At 38.4% G+C, this 17,568-nt stretch overlaps 1 protein-coding gene across 1 annotated transcript in view; it reads left to right on the forward strand.

The window, feature by feature from the left end:
* Positions 1-17,568, forward strand: part of ME1 (malic enzyme 1) — a 224,103-nt gene that overhangs the window by 17,915 nt on the left and 188,620 nt on the right. Inside the window, exon 2 of the mRNA XM_026454537.2 lies at positions 12,475-12,608. Coding sequence (XP_026310322.1) covers positions 12,475-12,608 — 134 coding nt within the window. The remainder of the gene's footprint in view (positions 1-12,474; positions 12,609-17,568) is intronic.

Genomic DNA, 17,568 nt, shown 5'->3' on the forward strand with positions numbered 1-17,568 from the left:
CCCGGTGGGTGATGTTCCCCTTCCTGTGTCCAAGTGATCTCATTGTTCAATTCCCACCTATGAGTGAGAACATGCAGTGCTTGGTTTTCTGTTCTTGTGATAGTTTGCTGAGAATGATGGTTTCCAGCTGCATCCATGTCCCCACAAAGGACATGAACTCATCCTTTTTTATGGCTGCATAGTATTCTATGGTGTATATGTGCCACATTTTCTTAATCCAGTCTGTCACTGATGGACATTTGGGTTGATTCCAAGTCTTTGCTATTGTGAATAGTGCTGCAGTAAACATACGTGTGCATGTGTCTTTATAGCGGCATGATTTATAATCCTTTGGGTATATCCCCAGTAATGGGATGGCTGGATCGAATGGTATTTCTAGTTGTAGATCCTTGAGGAATCACCACACTGTTTTCCACAATGGTTGAACTAGTTTACAGTCCCACTAAAAGTGTAAAAGTGTTCCTATTTCTCCACATCCTCTCCAGCACCTGTTGTTTCCTGACTTTTTAATGATCACCATTCTAACTGGTGTGAGATGGTATCTCATTGTGGTTTTGATTTGCATTTCACTGATGGCGAGTGATGATGAGCATTTTTTCATGTGTCTGTTGGCTGTATAAATGTCTTCTTTTGAAAAGTGTCTGTTCATATCCTTTGCCCACTTTTTGATGGGGTTGTTTGGTTTTTTTTTTCATGTAAATTTGTTTGAGTTCTTTGTAGGTTCTGGATATTAGCCCTTTGTCAGATGAATAGATTGCAAAAATTTTCTCCCACTCTGTAGGTTGATTGTTCACTCTGATGGTAGTTTCTTTTGCTGTGCAGAAGCTCTTTAGTTTAATTAGATCCCATTTGTCAATTATGGCTTTTGTTGCTGTTGCTTTTGGTGTTTTAGACATGAAGTCCTTGCCCATGCCTATGTCCTGAATGGTATTACCTAGGTTTTCTTCTAAGGTTTTTATGGTTTTAGGTCTAACATTTAAGTCTCTAATCAGTCTTGAATTAATTTTTGTATAAGGAGTAAGGAAAGGATCCAGTTTCAGATTTCTATTTATGGCTAGCTAATTTTCCAGGTGATGAAACTATTCTATATGATACTATAGTGGTAGCTACATGGCCTTATGCATTTGTTGAAACCCATGAAACTACAACACAGAGTGAGCCCTGATGGAAACTGTGGATTTTAGTGTATAATAACATATAAATATTAGTTCACCAATTTTCATATAAGGAGTAAGGAAAGGATCTAGTTTCAGCTTTCTACTTATGGCTAGCCAATTTTTCCAGTACCATTTATTAAATAGAGAATCCTTTCCCCATTTCTTGTTTTTGTCAGGTTTGTTAAAGATCAGATGGCTGTAGATGTGTGGTATAATTTCTGAGGGCTCTGTTCTGTTCCATTGATCTATATCTCTGTTTTGGTGCCAGTACCATGCTGTTTTAGTTACTGTAGCCTTGTAGTATGGTTTGAAGTCAGGTAGTGTGATGCCACCAGCTTTGTTCTTTTGGCTTAGGATTGTCTTGGCAATGCGGGCTCTTTTTTGGTTGCATATGAACTTTAAAGCAGTTTTTTCCAATTCTGTGAAGAAAGTCATTGGTAGCTTCATGGGGATGGCATTGAATCTATAAATTACCTTGGGCAGTATGGCCATTTTCACAATATTGATTCTTCCTATCCATGAGCATGGAATGTTCTTCCATTTGTTTGCATCCTCTTTTATTTCACTGAGCAGTGGTTTGTAGTTCTTCTTGAAGAGGTCCTTCACATCCCTTGTAAGTTGGATTCCTAGGTATTTTATTCTCTTTGAAGCAATTGTGAATGGGAGTTCATTCATGATTTGGTTCTCTGTCTGTTATTGGTGTATACGAATGCTTGTGATTTTTGCACATTGATTTTGTGTCCTGAGACTTTGCTGAAGTTTCCTATCAGCTTAAGGAGATTTGGGGCTGAGACAATGGGGTTTTCTAAATATATAATCATGTCATCTACAAACAGGGACAATTTGACTTCCTCTTATCCTAATTGAATAACCTTTATTTCTTTCTCTTGCCTGATTACCCTAACCAGAACTTCTAACACTATATTGAATAGGAGTGGTGAGAGAGGGCATCACTGTCTTGTGCAGCTTTTCAAAGGGAATGCCTCCAGTTTTTGCCCATTCGGTATGATATTGGCTGTGGCTTTGTCATAAATAGCTCATATTATTTTGAGACGTGTTCCATCAATTCCAAATTTATTGAGAGTTTTTAGCATGATGGGCTGTTGAATTTTGTCAAAGGCCTTTTCTGCATCTATTGAGATAATCATGTGGTTTTTGTCTTTGGTTCTGTTTATATGCTGGATTACGTTTATTGATTTGCGTATGTTGAAGCAGCCTTGCATCCCAGGGATGAAGCCCACTTGATCATGGTGGATAAGCTTTTTGATGTACTGCTGGATTTGGTTTGCCAGTATTTTATTGAGGATTTTTGCATCGATGTTCATCAGGGATATTGATCTAAAATTCTCTTTTTTTGTTGTGTCTCTGCCAGGCTTTGGTATCAGGATGATGTTTGCCTCATAAAATAGGCCATAAAATGAGTTAGGGAGGATTCTTTTTCTAATGATTGAAATAGTTTCAGAGGGAATGTTATCAACTCCTCTTTGTACCTCTGGTAGAATTTGGCTGTGAATCCATCTGGTCCTAGACTTTTTTTGATTGGTAGGTTATTAATTATTGCCTCAATTTCAGAGCCTGCTATTGATCTATTCAGGGATTCAACTTCTTCCTGGTTTAGTCTTGAGAGAGTGTATATATCCAGGAATTTATACATTTCGTCTCGGTTTTCTAGTTGATTTGCGTAGAGGTGTTTATAGTATTCTCTGATGGTAGTTTGTATTTCTGTGGGGTCGGTGGTGATATCCCCTTTATCATTTTTTATTGCGTCTATTTGATTCTTCTCTCTTTTCTTCTTTATTAGTCTTGCTAGCGGTCTATCAATTTTGTTGATCTTTTCAAAAAGCCAGCTCCTGCATTCACTGATTTTTTTGAAGGGTTTTTTGTGTCTCTATCTCCTTCAGTTCTGCTCTGATCTTAGTTATTTCTTGCCTTCTGCTAACTTTTGAATGTGTTTGCTCTTTTTTCTCTGGTTCCTTTCATTGTGATGTTATAGTGTCAATTTTAGATCTTTCCTGCTTTCTCTTGTGGGCATTTACTGCTGTAAATTTCCCTCTACACACTGCTTTAAATGTGTCCCAGAGATTCTTACGTTGTATCTTTGTTCTCAATGGTTTCAAAGAACATCTTTATTTCTGCCTTCATTTCGTTATGTACCCAGTAGTCATTCAGGAGCAGGTTGTTCAGTTTCCATGTAGTTGAGTGGTTTTCATTGAGTTTCTTAGTCCTGAGTTCTAGTTTGATTGCAATGTGGTCTGAGAGACAGTTTGTTATAATTTCTGTTCTTTGACATTTGCTGAGGAGTGCTTTACTTCCAACTATGTGGTCAATTTTGGAATAAGTGAGATGTGGTGCTGAGAAGAATGTATATTCTGTTGATTTGGGTTGGAGAGTTTTGTAGATGTCTATAGGTCTGCTTGGTGCAGAGTTGAGTTCAATTCCTGGATATCCTTGTTAACTTTCTGTCTCATTGATCTGTTTAATGTTGACAGTGGGGTGTTAAAGTCTCCCATTATTATTGTATGGGAATCTAAGTCTCATTGTAAGTCTCTAAGGACTTGCTTTATGAATCTGGGTGCTCCTGTATTGGGTGCATATATATTTAGGATAGTTAGCTCTTCCTGTTGAATTGATCCCTTTACCATTATGTAATGGCCTTCTTTGTCTCTTTTGATCCTTGATGGTTTAAAGTCTGTTTTATCAGAGACTAGGATTGCAACCCCTGCCTTTTTTGTTTTCCATTTGCTTGGTAGATCTTCCTCCATCCCTTTATTTTGAGCCTATGTATGTCTCTGCATGTGAGATGGGTCTCCTGAATACAGCAAACTGGTGGGTCTTGACTCTTTATCCAATTTGCCAGTCTGTGTCTTTTAATTGGACCATTTAGTCCATTTACATTTAAAGTTAATATTGCTATTGTGAAGTTGATCCTGTCATTATGATATTAGCTGGTTATTTTGCTTGTTAGTTGATGCAGTTTCTTGCTAGCATTGATGGTCTTTATATTTTGGCATGTTTTTGCAATGGCTGGTACCGGTTGTTCCTTTCCATGTTTAGTGCTTCCTTCAGGGTCTCTTGTAAGGCAGGCCTGGTGGTGACAAAATCTCTAAGCATTTGCTTATCTGTAAAGGATTTTATTTGTCCTTTACTTATGAAACTTAGTTTGGCTGGATATGAAATTCTGGGTTTAAAATTCTTTTCTTTAAGAACGTTGAATATTGGCCCCCACTCTCTTCTGGCTTGTAGAGTTTCTGCCAAGAGATCTGCTGTTAGTCTGATGGGCTTCCCTTTGTGGGTAACCCGACATTTCTCTCTGGCTGCCCTTAAGATTTTTTCCTTCATTTCAACTTTGGTGAATCTGACAATTATGTATCTTGGAGTTGCTCTTCTGGAGGAGTATCTTTGTGGCATTCTCTGTATTTCCTGAATTTGAATGTTGGCCTGCCTTGCTAGGTTGGGAGGTTCTCTTGGATAATATCCTGCAGCATGTTTTCCAACTTGGTTCCATTCTCCCCATCACTTTCAGGCACGCCAATCAGACATAGATTTGGTCTTTTCACATAATTCCATATTTCTTGGAGGCTTTGTTCATTTCTTTTTACTCTTTTTTCTCTATACTTCTCTTCTTGCTTCATTTCATTCATTTGATCTTCAATCACTGATACTCTTTCTTCCAGTTGATCGAGTTGGTTACTGAAGCTTGTGCATTTGTCACGTAGTTCTCGTGTCATGGTTTTCATCTGTATCAGTTCGTTTATGGACTTCTCTGCATTGGTTATTCTAGTTATCCTTTCATCCATTCTTTTTTCAAGGTTTTTAGTTTCTTTGTGCTGGGTATGTAGTTCCTCCTTTAGCTCTGAGATGTTTGATGGTCTGAAGCCTTCTTCTCTCAACTTGTCAAAGTCATTCACCGTCCAGCTTTGTTCTGTTGCTGGCAATGAGCTGCGTTCCTTTGCAGGGGGAGATGCGCTCTGATTTTTTGAATTTCCAGCTTTTCAGCACTGCTTTTTCCCCATGTTTGTGGTTTTATCTGCCTTTGATCTTTGATCATGGTGACATACTGATGGGGTTTTGGTGTGGGTATCCTTTCTGTTTGTTCGTTTTCCTTCTAACAGTGAGGACCCTCAGCTGCAGCTCTGTTGGAGATTGCTTGAGGTCCACTCCAGACCCTGTTTGCCTGGGTATCAGCAGCAGAGACTGCAGAAGATAGAATATTGCTGAACAGCAAGTGTTGCTGTCTGATTCTTGCTCTGGAAACTTTGCCTCAGAGGTGTACCCAGCCGTGCGAGGTGTGAGGTGTCAGTCTTCACCTAGTGGGGGATGTCTCCCAGTTAGGCTACTCAAAGATCAGGGACCAACTTGAGCAGGCAGTCTGTCCATTCTGAGATCTCAACCTCCATGCTGGGAGAACCACTGCTGCCTTCAAAGCTGTCAGACAGGGACATTTACATCTGCAGAGGTTTCTGTGGTTTTTTGTTTAGCTATGCCCTGTCACCAGAGGAGGAGTCTACAGAGGCAGGCAGGCCTCCTTGAGCTGTGGTGGGCTCCACCCAGTTCAAACTTCCCTGCAGCTTGGTTTACCTACTTAATCCTCCGCAATGGTGGGGGCCCCTCCCCCCGCCTCGCTGCCAACTTGCAGTTAGATCTCAGACTGCTGTGCTAGCAATGAGGGAGGCTCTGTGGGTGTGGAACCCTCTGGGCCAGGCATGGGATATAATCTCCTGGTGTGCTGTTTGCTAAGACCCTTGGAAAAGTGCAGTATTAGGATGGGAGTTACCTCATTTTCCAGGTGTGTGTGTCTCAGTTTCCCTTGGCTCGGAAAAGGAATTCCCTTCCCCCTTGTGCTTCCCAGGTGAAGCAATGCCATGCCCTGCTTCAGCTCTCGCTGATTGGGCTGCACCCACTGACCAGCACTGACTGTCCGACATGCTTCAGTGAGATGAACCCAGTACCTCAGTTGAAAATGCAGAAATCACCCATCTTCTGTGTCGCTCATGCCGGGAGCTGGAGGCTGGAGCTGTTCCTATTCGGCCATCTTGGGAGCCCCCCTCCACCACAGCCTCTTGAGTATCTGGGACCACAGGCATACACCACCACACCTGGCTAATTTATTTATTTTTTTGTGTGGAGGTAGTATCTTCCTGTGTGGCCCAGGCTGGACTTGCCCTCCTGGGCTCAAGTCATCATTCTGCTTTACCCTCCCAATGTGCTGGGATTACAGGTGTGTGGCATCATGCCCAGCCAATTCTAGAAATTATCTATATTGTCAATTAGAATTTAAAAATAAACATTACCAAAGAATAATTTTTGGCCCTATAGAAACCTTGGAGGAAAGAACCCTTCAAGAATGTGTTCAGGACAAATTAGTATCGCTTCTCTTAATGTGGATGTAAAATATGCACATAAGCTATGTTAATAAGTTGAAAATATGACCCTTAAAACAAGCTCAATTTTATCTCTATTTCAGAATAATAAATAATAAAAATTATAAAGGATCCTTTTCCTGTACTCTTTATATATAAATAATTTGTCCCCCAAATTAGCATTAAAATTAATTCTAAAACTTTTTTGATATGAAGAAATAATTTTAAGATAGATCTACTATATTGTTTGCAAAGTCACATTAACAAAATATCTATAATTCATTTGAAATAAAAAATTAAGAAAAATTTTCATAAAGGATTTAAAGACAATCGTATTAGATAAAGAATATTTTAGGTTGGATGTGTGAGCCACTGTGCCTGGCCTAAAATATTCTTTGCTTAATTTGATTGTGTAGTAATCCTAGGACTTTGGGAGGCCAAGGCAGACAGATTGCTTGAGCTCAGGAGTTCGAGACCAGTCTGGAGCAACATGGTGAAACCCAGTCTCTACCAAAACATACAAAAACAATTAGCTGAGCATGGTGGTATGTGCCTGTTGTCTTAGCTACTTGGGAGACTGAGCAGGAGGACCACTTGAGCCTGGGTGGTGGAATATGAAATATATCAATAATTTGCTAAACAATTTTTTTGTCATTGTAATTATATTTCTTTTTAAGTAAAGAGAATATTAATTACTGAATTGACTCTATAGAGCCTAATAAAATTCAATATAATGAAATTTACTTTTTGATGTACAGTTCTATTAGTTTTGACAAATATACAATGTTGTGTCACTGGCACCACAAAAAGGAATGGTTCTATCACTGAAAAACATTTTCTTTTTGCCTCCTCTTTGAAGTCAAACCCTTTTATCCACTCCCAGTCCCTGGCAACTACTGATCTTTTTCTACCCATATCATTTTGCTTTTTCAGAATGTCATATAAATGGAATCATGCAGTATGTACCCTTCTGAGTCTGGCTTCTTTCACTTAACATAATGCATTTAAGATTCATCTATATTTTGCGTATCAATAGTTTGTTTCTTTTACTGTTGGGTAATATTTTAGTGTATGGATATACCTTAGTTTTATCCATTTACCAGTTGAAGGACTTTTGTTGTTTCAAATTATTTGCAATTATTACTTTCCATTTGCTTCTCTACCATTTTTAACCTTCGTTATTCACTTTTCTGCCTTGTGTTCTCTGAAATGTACTGTAACAAGTATAATTAATTAATCATTAGTTAGTTAATCCAACACATTTTTGTTGATTGCCTATGAAGTGCCACACAGGTATTATTCTAGACACTAGGGATTACACTAGTTAAACAGAACACACAAACCATCTCTGCCATAATATAATCATAGCCTCAAACATTTAAATTTTAAGTTCTGTTACCATAATGAATTTTCATAGATGTATAGATCAACTGTCTTAAAGATCTTTGTGAATAAGATAAAGATTTCCTTTTTTTTTTTTTTTTTTTTTTTTGCAGTTCAGCTTGATTTAGTAATTTTTCAGGGAAAAAAGAAAGTCATTCATTGGAAATATTAAGGATCGTTAGTGCAGAATACATACTATATTTGTTCTGTTTTGATGAAAATAGTTTCTGATAAATTACTCAGGACAAAGTTTCTTTCTCAGTTATGCTTGCTCCCTGCAAATATCATTTCTAATACAAGTCCTTTGTCATGTCAGGAATTTTCTTTTCATTTCTGCTTGATAGTCTCGGTTTTCTCAAGAAAATATACATAAGTTAATTAGCACAGTCCAGACGAACAGTTGTCCTGTTTGCTGCCCTCAGCAGTGAAACAACATACCATTCTGCTGTCTAGGGATCTAGTCCAAAGGTTTTATAAGGAATAGGGACAGGAAAGAAAAGACAAAAAGGAGAAAAACCAGGGTCAAACTTAGCATATATGAGGATGCCTTTAGAGAATTAGATGTACAGGTGGTTTGGAAACCTAATATATATATATTAGGGGTGTGTGTGTGTATATATATATATATATATATATATATATATATATATATAGTGTGTATATATATTAGGTATATATATATTAGGTATATATATACACACATGTATATAGATGCCTAGTATTTTCAACTACATGAAAGACTTGATAGAAATCAAATGAAAGTTAGAACTTGCATGTATAATTTGGGTTAATTATCCTTTGTTGGATAGGCCCTGCAGGATAATGCTAAGGTAAAAATTCTTCGAAATATTTTACTTCAAACTTTAGACATGACTGACCTGCCTATAAATTTCTACAAAATAGATCTCTAATGAATATGTCTCTGTTAGTATGAAAAATAGAAACTGTGGCTTAAATGAAATAATACAATATCCATTTTAAAATTTTCAGGGGTTTTAAGATTTAAGGTTACTTATTTGTTGATGTTCTTTTAACTTATAAAGGGTAGTGATAGAATGTCTATCACCAAACATAGGACTAGTTTTTTTTTTCGTTCTTTTTTTTTTTGAGACAGAATCTTGTTCTGTCATCCAGACTGGAGTGCAGTGCTGCTATCTTAGCTCACTGCAATCTCCGCTTCCCAGGTTCAAGCAATTCTTCTGCCCCGTCCTCCCAAGTAGTTGGGACTACAGGTGCATGTCACCATGCCCGGCTAATTTTTGTAATTTTAGTAGAGATGGGGTTTCACCATATTGGCCAGGCTGGTCTCAAACTCCCATCTGCCCTGGCCTCCCAAAATGCTGGGATTACAGGTGTAAGCCACCGCGACTGGCCCATAGGACTGTTTTTCTTCCCAATCCTAGGACTTTAACTTGGTCCAGTTCCCTAAATTTCTAAGCCCTAGGTTTTGTTGCTGTTGTTTTTAAAAGAATTGAATTAGCACTTTAGTATGTCTTAGAAAATTTGGCTAACAGTGTTTGGGAGTTTGTAGTTACTAAACATCAAAGAATATAAAAAGATTTCTAGATGGCATTATTATTTACATGACATAAGATATGGAGAATTGTTAGATTTAGGAATCAGTTTCAGAACAGACCATTGAAAAATTTATGTGAAAAGACTGGCTAACTATAGCAATAAATGTTAAGTGCCATTATTCAGGGAATGAAAGAGCATATGTTAGTACTTCTCACAAGACTTATCAAAATATTATATTTTGATTATTATGTTTTTGGGCAGATTTTCAAGGCATAACACTCAGAAGTTTACTGCTTCTTCACATATATTTGTATATTTTTGAGACTTTAGCCAGCTTTCCTTCCCCCTTTTCATTTTCTAGTTAGATAAAAATCTGAGTTTTCTCTTCTTTCTTTTTCAAATGTATTACTGTCCGTAGTTTTATCTCTTTCCAAGAAGTTATTTCATGACATTTTGACTTAAATGTTGTCTTCCCAGTTATATATTTAACAAGTGAAGTTTGTCTTCCATTTTATAAATTACTTTTTCATACAAATATCTCTTGTTGCTTTGAATTTTGAAAGTAATTTGATCAGAATGAATGTGCTAATCAGGTTTTTGAGCAGCAAGGTAATAGATTTAAAAAATTTTAATGTCTCAAAATTTGAATATTTGACATTTTCTATGAATTCTAAATTTTCTAATAATAAATTCTAATGAATTATAAATATTCTATTGACTATGTTAAAATTTTATGTGCAACAAATTACTGAGTTCTAATTATGTCAGGCACTGTTGTAAGCACTAGGGAGAAAGCAGTGAAGAAAACAAAATTCTGTGGCCCTGTCAAGTTTTCATTCTGTTGTGGGGATGCGAACCATAAGTAAAACAGTAAATGGCAAGCAAAGAGTTTAGGCAATACCACAAATGTCTCCTGGTGCCAGCTAGAACTGCTGGGCAAAGGACTGACAGATTGTACCATCTGCCATTTAGGTCCAAGAGAGGGTGATTGGTTCAGACACAGTTGAACAAGCTGGATTTTCCTCTTGGAAAGGGACCATTCTGCTCCTGTCCACACATATTGAAACTTCAGAGGATGCCCAACTGTAACAGTGGGGGCGTTTGCAGCTATGAGAATGGCTGCTAATGAAAAATGTCTTGCAACTAGACACCAGCTGTGGTGATAGTACTTAGAGACCTTATGAGAATTGAAGGTTGTACACTGCTTCTTGCACTGAAGATTCTGGAGCTATTGGTCCCAGCTAGCTCTTGCAATTATTTCAGAGCACTCTATCATGGCATCATTCAGTGGATTAATTTGTCTCTCTTCAGTCTGGCCCTCAACCCAGGAGGCTAATTAAACACAAACCTTTCCATCAGTGACATGAATTAATGGGTATGTCTGTATGAAAAATTAGAAGAAAGAGAGTAATTATTCATTCATTGTCCTCTTTCACAAACTTCCTGGGGTTGGACATGTTTATTCCTAATCAATGAAAGTTTGTCATCTCCCTGTGGGATGAACCAAATTGTCTCTCCTTTCTCCTAAGTAATACATTTTGTAAGTACTCAAGAGTCACTATTCTGTCACTGCAAGAAGCGTTCAGGGACAGAGGAATCATTGTAGAATCACTCAGTGCAAAGTTAGTGAACACATTCTTACCCATCCAGGTTGATTAGAGATAGCAGTAGTCACAATGAGCAAAACCAACTATCTTAGTCCATTCAGGCTGCCGTAATGGAATACCTGGAATACCGTGTACTGGGTGGCTTAGAAGCAAAATAAATTTATTTCTCCCAGCTCTGGAGGCTGGGAAGTTCAACATCAAGGTACTGCAAATTTGGTGTCTGGTGAGGGGTCTGCTTCCTGATTTGTAGACAGTGGTCTTCTTGCTGTGTCCTCACATGGCAGAAGGGATGAAAAGATCTCTGAGGTTCCTTTTATAAGGGTAATAATCCTATTCTTGAGGGGTCTGCTCTAATCACCTCCCAAAGACCGTTCTTCCTAAAGCCATCGCCTTGGGGGTGAGGATTTCAATGTGAATTTTGGGGGACACAAATGTTCAGACCATAACACCAACTGTCATTCATATTGGTGTACTTTTACTGAACCCAGAGGAACAGCAGTCATAGTCTAGATAAAGAAGTCTCCTGGGCTTCAGTGTCTCCAGTTGAAGGCCTCTCCAGAGGGACTTCTTATCCTAATCTACCAGATCACTTTCTTAATGACTATGGTAGCTGCTCTGATATTACTTTGTCTTGTATTATATGCCAGCACATATCTTAGGTCCATTGTGGTTTATGCATCAACGCATAATTTCTATTTAGTTTTCATGTTTTTGAGCTTCATAGTTTGTTATTATCATTTGTTTTATACAATCAATATTCATGTAAACAGATAACATAGGTATAATAATAGGGTTGTAATGGATATACTGAGGCTTTAGAGAGGAGGAAGCATTTGAGGTAAGGCATGAAGGGCAGAGAAACAGGGAAGAATATCTTGACCATGTGCCATGGAAGAATAAAAGGGTGTGGTATGTATGGGCAATAGTGAGAAGTTTTGTATGCCTAGGAGTGCATAAGAATCAAAGGCTACAACTTGGGAGAGGAGTGTTGAAACAGGTAACTCAGAATCATATAAGGCATTTCCTGAACTATTTTAAAGGTGGAATCACAGGAGGTCACAGGTGTCTTACTCACATTCATAATTTTAAAATCTCTTCTAATAATAATCTCTTCTCTTTTTATTTTTATATTTACTGACATTAGTAATAATGATTATATCTTCTTTCATTTTTGTGTCTTTAAGTAGTTTCCTTCCATTCATCATCTGATTTTATCTTAATGATATCTGAGTGGCACAGCTCTGAAATATTATAGTATTCTAATTTCTACAGATAGGGAAACTGAGATATGGAGAGCTTACATGGTTTATTCACAGCCACATGGCCATGCTTCCAGTGATGCAGACTTCTGATTTTTAATTGCATATACTTGTCGGGTTTTATATGTATTCTTTTAGTCTACTTTCCTCTCAAATGCTATTGTATGTGTTTTTTTTTTTTCCTCTATAGGACTTGGCCTTTACCCTGGAAGAGAGACAGCAATTGAACATTCATGGATTGTTGCCACCTTCCTTCATCAGTCAGGAGATCCAGGTTCTTAGAGTAGTAAAAAATTTTGAGCGTCTGAACTCTGACTTTGACAGGTAACACATTGGTGAAGGTGGTTTTTATATTTCTCTTATACAGTTGCCTAGTTTATTTTTTATTGGGTGAGAAAATGAAAACATTTAATGATTTGGAAAGGGTAGCCAACTGTGAGGACAATTTGCCTGTAAACAATGATGTTTTTTAAAAAATTTACTCTCTCGGCCGGGCGCGGTGGCTCAAGCCTGTAATCCCAGCACTTTGGGAGGCCGAGGCGGGCGGATCACGAGGTCAGGAGATCGAGACCATCCTGGCTAACATGGTGAAACCCCGTCTCTACTAAAAAAATACAAAAAACTAGCCGGGCGAGGTGGCGGGCGCCTGTAGTCCCAGCTACTCGGGAGGCTGAGGCAGGAGAATGGCGTAAACCCAGGAGGTGGAGCTTGCAGTGAGCTGAGATCCGGCCACTGCACTCCAGCCTGGGCGACAGAGTGAGACTCCGTCTCAAAAAAAAGAAAAAAAAAAAGAAAAAATTTACTCTCTCTAGGAACATTTGAATGAAATAAAAATTTGCTTTGTAAACTGTATGCTCAGACAGACCATGTTTATCATATGATACCGTAAAAGTAAATGATCAGGAAATGCCATCCTAAACGGAACAAAACAGATTAGAGTGACTTTTAGTCAAACTTTACTTATATTGTAGGTGAAAGCACACTTTTCCAGCCTCCAGTCTTTGTTCCAACACGATTGCAAGTTTAGGTCACTTACTTTGTGTAGTATATTCAGTTTCTGTATTTGCACAAAGATAAAGGTAATATTTTTCCCTACCTTTGGGATTAGATAATCTTAGATTGAAATTCTGGCTCTATCTCACTAGCAGTAGATCCTTGAGCAAACCACTACAGGCCCTGCCATGGTGACTATAACTGCTTTGCTGTCTGCTTTTGACTCCACTCTTTCTTACTAAGGTACTAAGCCTTTGTAGACCTTAGTTTTTTTTCATCAATGGATTAGAGACAACAATAGCTATTTGAAAACATTGTTGTGAGGGTTAAAAGAGGTAGCCAACTCAATGTCAAATAAGTATTGGTATTAACCAGGGTTCTCCGAAGAAACAGAGCTGATAGGATGTGTGTGTATGTGTGTGTGTGTAAATGAAAATGTAAATACAAATGGATAGAGAGTGAGAGAAAGGAGAGGGAGAAGGCTTGTTAAATCCAAAATCTTCAAGTAGGTTGTCAGGCCAAAGACTGAAGGAAGAGTTGCAGTTGAGTCCAAAGGCAGTGTGCTGGCAAAATTTATTTTTGCTGGACAGGAGGTCTGTCTGTGCTATTAAGGCCTTCAGCCATTTGGAAGAGGCCCACCTGCATTTTGGAGGGTAATCTGATTTATTTAAGTCCACCAATTTAGATGTTAATCTCATCCAAAAACACCTGTGCAGAAACATCCAGAATAGTGTTTGACCAAATGTTGATACACCATGTTTGTTATGGACCAAATGCTTGTGTCCCCTTGCAAATTCATATGTTGAAATCTAATCCCCAGTGTGATGTTATTTGGAAGTGAGGACTTTGGACGGTGATTAGGTCATAAAAATGGTACCCTCATGAAATGGGATTAGTATTGTAAAAAGAAGAGGCCAGAGTACCAACCAAAAAAGCCCAGGATCAGATGGATTCATAGCTGAATTCTACCAGAAATATAAGCAGGAGCTGGTACCATTCATTCTGAAACTGTTCAAAACAATCGAAAAGGAGGGACTCCTCCCTAACTCATTTTATGAAGCCAGCATCATCCTGATACCAAAACTGGGAAGAGACACAACAAAAACGAAAACTCAGGCCAATATCCCTGATGAACGTCTATGTGAAAATCCTCAATAAAATACTTGCAAACCGAAACCAGCAGCACATCAAAAAACTTATCTACCAAAATCAAGTCAGCTTCATCCCTGGGATCCAAGGCTGGTTCAACATATGCAAGTCAGTAAACGTAGTCCATCACATGAACAGAACCAATGACAAAACTCACATGATTATTTCAATAGATGCAGAAAAGGCCTTTGATAAAATTAAACATCCCTTCATGTTAAAAACTCTCAATAAACTAGGTACTGATGGAACACATCTCAAAATAATTAAGAGCTGTTTATGACAGACCCACAGCCAATATCATACTGAGTGGGCAAAAGCTGAAAGCATTCCTTTTGAAAACCAGTGTAAGGCAAGAATGCCCTCTCCATCACTCCTGTTCAACATAGTATTGGAAGTTCTGGCCAGGGCAATCAGGCAAGAGAAAGAAATAAAGTGTATTCAATTAGGAAGAGAGGAAGTCAAATAGTCTCTTTTTGCAGATGACATGATTTTATACTTAGAAAACCCCATCCTCTCAGCCCAAAAACTCCTTGAACTGATAAGCAACTTCAGCAAAGTCTCAGGATACCAAATCAGCATGCAAAAATCACAAGCATTCCTTTACACCAACAATAGACAAGCAGAGAGCTAAATCATGAATGAACTTCCATTCACAATTGCTACAAAGAGAATAAAATACCCAGGAATACAGCTAACAAGGGATGTGAAGGACCTCTTCAAGGAGAACTACAAACCACTGCTTAAGGAAATGAGAGAACACAAACAAATGGAAGAACATTCCATGCTCATGGATAGGAAGAATCAATATTGTGAAAATGGCCATACTGCCCAAAGTAATTTATAGATTCAGTGCTATACCCATCAAGCTACCATTGACTTTCTACACAGAATTAGAAAAAAACTGCTTCAAATTTCATATGGAACCAAAAAAGAGCCCACATAGCCAAGAAAATTGTAAGCAAACAGAACAAAGCTGGAAGCATCATGCTACCTGACTTCAAACTATACTACAAGGCAACAGTAAGCAAAACAACATGGTACAGGTACCAAAACAGATATATAGACCAATGGAACAGAACAGAGGCCTCAGAAATAACACTATATATCTACAGCCATCTGATCTTTGACAAACCTGACAAAAGCAAGAAATGGGGAAAGGATTCCCTATTTAATAAATAGCATTGGGAAAACTGGCTAGTCATATGCAGAAAACTGAAACTGGACTCCTTTCTTACACATTATACAAAAATTAACTCAAGATGAATTAATGACTTAAATGTAAGACCTAAAACCATAAAAACCTTGGAAGAAAACCTAGGCAATACCATTCAGGACATAGGCATGGGCAAGGACTTCATGACTAAAACACCAAAAGCAATGGCAACAAAAGTCAAAATTCACAAATGAGATCTAATTAAACCAAAGAGCTTAGAGCTTTTGCACAGCAAAACAAACTGTCATTGGAGTGAACAGGCACCCTACAGAATGGGAGAAAATTTTTGCAATCTATCAATCTGACAAAAGGCTAATATCCAGAATCTACAAAGAACTTAAACAAAATTACAAGAAAAAAACAACTCCATCAACAAGTGGGCAAAGGATATGAACAGACACTTCTCAAAAGAGGACATTTATGCTGCCAGTAAACATATGAAAAAAAAATCATCATCACTGGTCTTAGAGAAATGCAAATCAAAGCCACAGTGAGATACCATCTCATGCCAGTTAGAATGGCGATCCTTAAAAAGTCAGGAAGCAACAGATGCTGGAGAGGATGTGGAGAAACAGGAATGTTTATGCATTGTTGATGGGAGTGTAAATAAGTTCAACCATTGTGGAAGACAGTGTGGCAATTCCTCAAGGATCTAGAACCAGAAATACCATTTGCTCCAGCAATCCAATTACTGGGTATATACCCAAAGGATTATAAATCATTCTACTATAAAGACACATGCACACATATGTTTATTGCAGCAATGTTCGCAATAGCAAAGACTTGGAACCAATACAAATGCCCATCAGTGATAGACTGGATAAAGAAACTGCTGCACATATACATGATGGAATACTATGCAGCCATAAAAAAAGGATGAGTTCATGTCCTTTGCAGGGACATAGATGAAGCTGGAAACCATCATTCTCAGCAAACTAACACAAGAACAGAAAACCAAACACCGCGTGTTCTCACTCACAAGTGGGAGTTGAACAATGACAACACCTGAATGCAGGGAGGGGAACATCACACACTGGTGCCTGTATGGGGTTGGGGGTTAGGGGAGGGATAGTATGATGGGAGGGTAGACGATGGGTTGATGAGTGCAGCAAACCACCGTAGCATGTGTATACCTATGTAACAAACCTGCGCGTTCTTCACATGTATCCTGGAACTTAAAGTATAATACAAAAAAAAATGTGGACAAAGGATATGAACAGACATTTCTCAAAAGAAGACACTTAAGCGGCCAACACACATGAAAAACAAACTCATCATCACTGGTCATTAGAGAAATGCAAATCAAAACCACAGTGAAATACCATCTGACACCACTTAGAATGGCGATCATTAAAAAGTCAGGAAACTACAGATGCTGAAGAGGATGTGGAGAAACAGGAATGTTTTTACGTTGTTGGTGGGAGAATAAATTAGTTCAACCACTGTGGAAGACAGTGTGGCGATTCCTCAAGGATCTAGAACCAGAAACACCATTTGACCCAGCAATCCCATTACTGGGTATATACCCAAAGGATTATAAATCATTCTACTATAAAGACACATGCACATGTATGTTTATTGCAGCACTGTTCACAATAGTAAAGACTTGGAACCAATACAAATGCCCATCAGTGATAGACTAGATAAAGAAAATGTTGCACATATACACCATGGAATACTATGCAGCCATAAAAAAGGGTGAGTTCATGTCCTTTGCAGGGACATAGGTGAAGCTGGAAACCATCATCCTCAGCAAACTATCGCAAGCACAGAAAACCAAACATCGCATGTTCTCACTCACAAGTGAGAGTTGAACAATGACAACACCTGGACACAGGGAGGGGAACATCACACACACGTGCCCGTGTGGGGGTGGGGGGCTAGGGGAGGGATAGCATGATGGGAGGGTAGATGATGGGTTGATGGGTT

Source organism: Piliocolobus tephrosceles, chromosome 5, assembly GCF_002776525.5.
Source record: "Piliocolobus tephrosceles isolate RC106 chromosome 5, ASM277652v3, whole genome shotgun sequence".
Lineage (NCBI taxonomy): Eukaryota > Metazoa > Chordata > Mammalia > Primates > Cercopithecidae > Piliocolobus > Piliocolobus tephrosceles.